The sequence below is a fragment of the Galeopterus variegatus genome, unplaced genomic scaffold (genome assembly GCF_000696425.1).
Source record: "Galeopterus variegatus unplaced genomic scaffold, G_variegatus-3.0.2 Scaffold5661, whole genome shotgun sequence".
Taxonomy (NCBI): Eukaryota; Metazoa; Chordata; class Mammalia; order Dermoptera; family Cynocephalidae; genus Galeopterus; species Galeopterus variegatus.
The window spans coordinates 59,281-67,750 of NW_007731772.1; the positions used below are offsets into that span (position 1 = coordinate 59,281).

The following is an 8,470-nucleotide window of genomic DNA, read 5'->3' on the forward strand; positions in this document are numbered from 1 at the left end:
TTTTTGTTTTTTTTTTTTCCTTTTTGTCTTTTTTTTCGTGTCCGGCAACGGATCGCAACCCTCAGTGTCGCGCCCGTACCGGACCGGGACCGGCAACGGGATCGCAACCCTCAGTGCTGCACCCGCACCTCGCTCAGCCAGTGAGCGGGAACCGGTCTGTATGTGGGATCTGAACCCTCCGCGCTCCCAAGCGGCGCACTGTAGCAGTGCGCCACCGGGCCGGCCCTACTGTAGAGTTTATATAAGTTTCTTTAATAAAAGCAGCACAAAAGGTCAGTGTATTCAACATACAGCTTAGTAGAAAAACTGAATTAATGTACAATTTGAAGGATATGTAAGTAAAAAGTATTGTAATTGTTCCAATTCACTTTCCTGGATATATGGACTTAAGTGCTTTTTCAGAAAGTGATATTTTCGTTATTGTCATTTCAATAGATTTCTCTTGCCACTCTAAATTACTGTATGTGTGTATTAGGAAACATACTTTTAAAATGGACTGTTGCCAGGTTTATTTACTATTAAATGTTTTTGATAAGGAAAATAATGCACAAGCCAGTATTATTGTGTCTATTGTCAAAGTAGTCAAGAATATAAAAAGAACAATTAAAGCAAGGATGAATAGGTAAGTCCTGTAGAGCATTGTAGTTCTGGAGATTGTGTTTAAGGCTTTGTTCAGACAATTCTTTGCATATATATATTACCAGATACCTATGATTACATAATAATTGCTATTTGGTATTAGTATTGAGGTTCATATGTGTTGTTCTTTATTACGTTAATCATACATTAAAATTTGTTTAGGAATACATAAAAATGAAGCTATTCAAGTTATTTAAGATAATATCTGAGATTAAATAGAACCTTATATTTAAGTTATTATGCTGAAATGATAGATAATTTTATTATTTTGTTACCCAAATATCAATATGTGCAATCATATGGACTTCCCACCTTAATTATTTATGGTGATTTGTTGAAGACTATTCATTGTGGGAGATAACACAAACCTGAGTGTTAACCTCTAGTCTGCCTTAAAAAGGAATCTATGATCGTCATAAAAATTGAGAACCGAGCAATGTCGAAATTATATGTAAACTTATTTTCTACCCTGTTGCTATTTTTTAAAAAACTTATTAAAAACTAAAACATGCCCCAAATTAAAAAAAAATATATATATATGAAAGGAATTATATGAAGCTAGATAAATTATTACCAATGAGTTATTAACTCATAGCCAACTTTGTTTCATATATACCCCTCCTCCTACTCCTGGATTAACTTGAAACAAATCCCAAGCATCATTTTGTTTCATCCAATTATATTTCATTATGTGTCTTTGAAAGATAAGGATTTTAAAAAAATACTAATGTCATTCATATTTTCAAATAGCTAGTCAGAGTTCAGATTTTCTTGTTTATCTCAAAACTTGTTTTTACAGTGTATTTGTTAGAATCGGTATCCAAATAATATACATACATTGCAATTGATTAATATGTCTTGTGTCTTTTGATGTATAGTTCCCCATTCCCGTTTTCTCCTTTTCACAGTATTTATTGAAGAAATTGGTTTGTCTTAGTAGTGCTTCTCGCAGTCTGGATTTTGTAAACTGTGTCCCCATGTGTAGCATGTTCTTCTTTCACTTATATTTTCTATAATTGGTGGTTAGATTTAAAGGCTTGATCATATTTAAGTTGTACTCTTTGTCAAGAGCACCTAATAGGTAGTGGTGTATATTTCAATCAAGAAGCATATGTTTGGTTGTTTCTCTTTTTATGATTAGCAGCCATTTGATGGTCATTGCCTAGATTTATCATTCCTTATGGGTTACAAATAATAATACTCTAATTCCATACTACCGTCTTCATTTATTAACTGGAATGTTTCTAAAAAGCTATGTTTCCCTATAACAATTATTTGTTTACCCTGAAGGACAGTTCTTCTTACAAGGCTAGGCAGGATAATGCAAATGCTAGATTCTTTTCCTTTATTTAGCAGTTTTCAAAATAATGAATTGGAGATCTAGCATCCTCCAAAAGTGACTGATGAATTTAAATATATAAATACATGTATTTATATGCATTTGAGGTATTTCAGTTCCTTGCTGTTTTTACTTTTATTGATGATCAAGTAAAATTGACTTTTTGTAGAACCTCCTCAAGTTCATTTTTGAATCATTTTGACATGATTCCAAGAGGAGTTGTTGATAGTTTTCTTACTTTGTGTTATGACAAAATAGTCATATTATACATCTTCTGCCCCAGACCTATAATGTGCCATTTCTCTAAGGAGCTCTAGTTTCTTTTAGTAGGATATGGTATATAGAAATACATCTGGGTACTAGAAATTTCTCTTGCTACTGGATTGATCATTATTTCTAGGCTTTTGTAGTGGACAGAGCTAAAAAATAATTATCCTTTTTTCAAGAAAAAAATATGAGGCCATACTAACAAATACATCCAATTTAAAATCAAGTCTGTAGGGTTTTATTTATTCAGTCTTACATATGTATGTCCTTTTGACCAGGCTGAAAATTGAGTGTTTCTAATGACACCAACATAATTTTTCATTTGTTTTATCCCACAATATACATAGAATGCTCTCAGAACTAACAATATTATTACTACAAACAGTGTAGGATTTTTTTTTCTTCTTTTCCTTAAGATATATATCCCATGGGCCGGCCCCGTGGCTCACTCTGGAGAGTGTGGCACTGGTAGCGCTGAGGCCACGAGTTCGGATCCTATATAGGGATGGCCGGTGCGCTCACTGGCTGAACGTGGTGCAGGGAACACCAAGCCAAGGGTTTTGATCCCCTTACTGGTCACACACACAAAAAAAAGATATATATCCCATGTGGGATGAACAGTTAAATTACTAAATTTTAAAATCACTTGTAATAATTTCACTTTGCATGTATGGATTGGCAACTTAAGTTAAGTCCATTTGTTTCATTTGCTTTTGATATTTAAGGATTGATTTTTTTTAAATGTAATGATGTTTTATTAACTATGTTAAGTGCTTGCATGGTTCCAAAGTCAAATAAATAAAACAAAGGATATTCAGAGAAATTTAGTTTCTATCTTGGTCCCCTTCCTTTTCCCCCAACCCCTGGCCATAAGTCACCATTTTAAAAGTTTTACTTATTTATTTTATTTTATTTTTGGCTGTTTTAATAATATTTTATTTATACATATTTAAGAGGTAAAGAGTTGACTATTGGTATTTGTGTACAGCATGTGATGATCAAATCAATATCAGCACATTATCATTACAAATCATAATTACATTTTGTGTCCCTTACCCAATTACTCCCTATCCTCTGTCCTCTCCCTCTTTCCCACCTCTGATACCTATAGGTCTGTTCTCTTCTTCTGAAAGTTCAACATTTTATTATGGTCTTTCTTAAAAAAATTTTTTAGTTTATATCTATTCATCCATCTATCTATCTATGTGTCCCTCATCTTAAATAAACACTAGTGTGCTGTACATACTTTTCTCTACCTTGCTCTTTTCACCTAACAATATACCCTGGATATTGTACCATGCTCTATAGGATACATTCTCAATGAAGATATCACCACAAGAGGGCAAAAATTGGTTCTTGAAGGGTGAAAAAAAAAAATCTTAGATATTGTAGTGGTTTGTGGCCCTCCAAAGCACCACAGTACATAAACATATACAATATATCTGTGGTATTAAAATTTCATAGGAGGTGTGTATGATTTGGAATGAAAATACCTAGAAAGGCTTCTTGGGCAGGTAATAGTGAAAAGATTGAAAAACTGCTTCATAGCAGTAAATATAGGTATTTATCAGTTTTTTAAAAAGTCTATATTATCTATTTAAGAATGTATTATGATTTTTTTCAACTAGTCACCTATTCGTCAACATTTAGGTTGTTTTCATTCCTTTACAGTTACTAACAGTACTGCAATGAACATATGCTCTTTTAAATTTTTGCCAGTACAACTTTGAGACATAGTCCAAGAAGTGGTATTCCTTGGTCAAAGTATAATTGCCCATGTAATTTTGCTAGATACTGCTAAAATCCTCTTATGGCAATGTTTTAGTTTGTACTAATGAATATGTTCTAAGTTAGTTTCTTGTGAGATGTTGGTGCCATTTATGAGAACCTCTTTAGTCTTCTAATTAGCTATAAGAAATATAATTTTCATATTGCAAAATACAAACATATATTATTTTACTTATAAGATTTGTTTCAAAATTATCACTACCCCTACTTACCATGTGTTGTTTATAAAAGATAAAGTATCTGTCTAAAAGGTCAAAAGGTTTTTACTAATTTTTCAAAAATTCTATATCCCATCTTTCTCAGTAAAGACAGTTGCCAACATTAAGGGTTGCTCTTCAGGTAAATGTAGTGTATATATTTTTTAAATGTTTGTTTTTTGCTTAAATTTTATTTTAAATATAAAATATAAATTTAAATATTTTTAAATTGCCCCAAAAGATAGAGCTTAAATTTTTTTTTCCCCCTGAGGTATAAAACATTTTCCACTGGCATATTTCATTTAAGATTTGAAATACTCTGACTACGTTTTCTAGTTTTCTTCAGCCCATTGTTTTATGAAGCTGTTAGATTGTATGGCAAAAATCCATTTGTATATGAAGGCACTTCATCCTTATATTTTCAGACTTGTGTTCTAATGACTTTTAGTTTAATGACATGAGGGGATGCTATACAGTGACTTAAACTGATCATGCTAGAGACTGAATTGAGCCACTGTGTATCCATGGTCCTTCAGATATTTATTTGCATCCAGAACGTGGCCTGGCACACAGTAGGCACTTGTATTTGTTAAATAAATGAATGGCTGGGAGCTATCCCCATTGATATTCAGTAAATGGTTAATGAGGAAGGGACTTAGGATATCTAAGTACTTTGTCTATGAAAAGCCGTCAAAAAATTTACCAAGTAACCAGGTTTTCTAGGGCACATTTAACTGTTCAGAGGCTAAAGATATAAAGAGAAAAATAAAATTCAGGAGATGGAGTGAAATTTTTGGAGTTATTTTGGTTAGTTAAAGGACTTTATCTTACTAAAACATCACATTACTGCATGGGTACCTTCAGCTAGAAAAGTTTTGCCTGCTAATTCCTTTGATTGTGGAGTGAATTTGTGGTTTTTAATGAGTTTATATAACATTTTTCCTCTTCCTTTGTAGGCATTTGGGATCACAGCTTTGTGAATTAGAAAAACTGATTGATAAAATGATGATTGCAGAATTTTCTACTTATTCTCACAGTGACTTAAGTAGGCCACTGGAAGATGATTGTCAAGTTTTAGAAGAGGTATGTGTTTTGTACTGCAGAATGAAATTGAAGTCATTGTTTAGTGTTAATAACTAATAGTCTTAGTTTAGAACACATTCTTCTCAGATTATAGTGAGCAAAATTATCTTAAATTTCAAAGTCTATATTAGATATCTGAAGTCCCTCACTAGCTATGTGACTTTAGCAAGCACCATAATTGTTCACTATTCTGTGAAATTAGAGAATAAAATAATTTTATAGCTTAATTAGAAATTAGAGTTAAAATGAGGTCTTATATACTTTACAAATCAAGTTTAAAATATAGATATAGGATGAATTAATTTATATTTCACATGTGTTGTGAGTGTGTGTGCTGGAGTTTATTTTTTGTAAAAAGTGATCATTATCGTATGGTAATTTATCAGTCATTCAGATTCACTGAGTATTTACTATGAACATGTTTTATGCATATATAAATACATCATATTTAGCCTTCATATATCTGGTAACTTTTCAATGCTAATCACTGCTAAGAACTAGTAGAGAATCCAAAAAGCCCTGATAATGGCCTAAGTAAGTTAGTTAAAGTAAGTTGAGTAAGTTAAAGAGATTTTTGTACATGTTAGCAGTTGATTTCCCACTGAGAGTCCAGGTCTTCATTCCAGTCTTCTAGACCACGAATTAAAAAGCCCAGAACTCGGGCCGGCCCGTGGCTCACTCGGTAGAGTGCGGTGCTGATAACACCAAGGCCCCGGGTTCGGATCCCATATAGGGATGGCCGGTTCGCTCACTGGCTGAGCGTGGTGCTGACAACACCAAGTCAAGGGTTAAGATCCCCTTACCGGTCATCTTTTAAAAAAAATAAAAAATAAAAAAATAAAAAGCCCAGAACTCACAGAGTATATTGGTCACCAGGGTCTGAAAAGGAATTTTTCTAATTATTTGCTGAAGCTAGGCCAAAAATACTTATACATTGTTTTGTTACCAAATTAGCTTCCTTTGATCCACTGTGATGGAGTAGGATTTGCTTGTTTTAGAACACTGACTCCAAAAATCTGATGACAAGATTGCTGTGGGAGGGTTTTTTTCAGGCTTCTAGAAAATAGCATGTGCCAGGATAGAGATCTGAGGATCAGACAAACCCTTGATATTGAATACTTCTACCTCACAGTGAGATTATTTCATATTTAAAATGTGAAATTATATAATCTTATTTTATTTTAATAGGAAAGACTAGTATCTCTTGTATTTGGACTTTTAAAACAAAGAAAACTTAATTTTTTAGAAATTTATGGTGAAGAAATGATTATTACAGCAAAGAATATTATTAAACAGGTAATTGTACATTTTTATTTGAATCTTTTATAAAGTTTATTTTTATGTTTTCCTAGTAATAATATATGTAGCATAATAGTAATACTTGCTCATTTATTTAAAAATTATAGGAAAATAGAAAAAAGGAAAACAGTTCTACCAACCAAAAGATTATCCCTTTGAGAATATTTCTATGTGTAGATTGTTACTGATGTTTTTCACTGTTGCTTTCATAACACATATATGATTTTGATCTTATATTTCAGTGAAAATAATAGCATAACTATTTTCTTTATAGAAGCTTTTAGAAACATCATTCTTAATGTTTATGTGGAATCCATTAACATATTGGTTAAACCAACTTAACCTTTCCAATATGTCGAATATTTAGGCTGTTTTCAATGTGATATGTAAATAGCACTGTGATAGACATTTTTGGTATGAAGATATTTTGTTTGTTTGTTTTTCATATTTGAGATTATTTTCTTAGAGTGATTCCCAGAAGTGGAATTATTGGTTAGAGAGTGAAAGTATTTTTAAGTTGTTTGATATAGAGAACTGCATTACTGTCTGAAAAGATTTTGCCAGTTTATATTTTCACTAGCAGTAGATAAATGTTCATTTCCTTTTACCCTTATCTCTAAGAAATTATAAATTAAAATTCATGAGTTTTTTAGTCTTCTGTGATCTTTGTTTTGACTTTGTTTTACTCAGATAAATTTTATCCAGTAAACTTTAGTTTTTCTATATATGAAAAAGATAACATAATTTTAAATGTATTTTTAATGCTTACTTGATCATTGTCATTAGGTTGAATGTGCTCATACATACATGAGTTTTTAATGTTTAAATAAAACAAGCAAAAAAAATTACAGTCATCCTTTTTACCTCTCTCAAACACTGATTAAAACACTGTTTTTAAGTTGGTGTGACCACTTTGGGAGATTGTTGGTAGTATCTACTATGTTAAGTATACACATATGTTGTTACCCAGCATTTTTATTCCTAGGTATTCACCCAACAGAAATACATACATAAGTTCACCAAAACACACTAGAAGAATGTTCATGGCAGCATTCTTTATAATAAGACAACTGGAAACAACCCAAACTCCATCATCAGTAGAAAGGATAAATAGAATTGTGATATATTTATACAGTGGAATACTATACAGCAATGAGAATGAGCAAATTACACAGAACAAGATAAATGAATATCACAGACATAATGTGGAGCCAAAAAATCTGGACACAAAAGATAACAGACTGTATTATTCCACTTATGTAAAATTCAAATACAGGAAATTAATTAATTAATTAATCTATTGTTCAGAAATCGAGATAGTAGTGTCTTTGGGGAGGAAGTAGTAACTGAGAGGGGAGCAGGAAAGGGACTCTGGGTACTGGCAGTGTTCAGTTTTGTAAGCTGAGTTCTGGTTATAATCTATTGTTCAGAAATCGAGATAGTAGTGTCTTTGGGGAGGAAGTAGTAACTGAGAAGGGAGCAGGAAAGGGACTCTGGGTACTGGCAGTGTTCAGTTTTGTAAGCTGAGTTCTGGTTACACAGATGTATTCCATTCATAAGAAAAAGTATCAAGCTGTAAGCATAATCTGTGTGATTTACTGTGTGTATACTTTTAAATATTTTTTAACTGCTATGATTTAATTCTTAGACTTTTCTTGAAGTGTAAGCACTTTTTTAAAAAAAATTTAAACTTTTACATGTATTGCATGAAAATGTTACCTCCAATATGAGTTTCTTTTGGGATTTTAATAATGGTGCTTATACCTTGTTCCTAAGTATTATAGTTCTGTTTATCTGGTGTATGTTTTGAACAGTTTTAAATAGTAGATTTTAATTATTCCAGTTCAAGCATATGCTG

At 32.0% G+C, this 8,470-nt stretch overlaps 1 protein-coding gene across 1 annotated transcript in view; it reads left to right on the forward strand.

Annotated features, from left to right (window-relative positions):
- VPS54 (vacuolar protein sorting 54 homolog (S. cerevisiae)) overlaps positions 1-8,470 on the forward strand; it is a 107,294-nt gene that overhangs the window by 59,280 nt on the left and 39,544 nt on the right. Inside the window, exons 8-9 of the mRNA XM_008589813.1 lie at positions 5,187-5,313; positions 6,502-6,609. Of these exons, the coding sequence (XP_008588035.1) occupies positions 5,187-5,313; positions 6,502-6,609 (235 nt within the window). The remainder of the gene's footprint in view (positions 1-5,186; positions 5,314-6,501; positions 6,610-8,470) is intronic.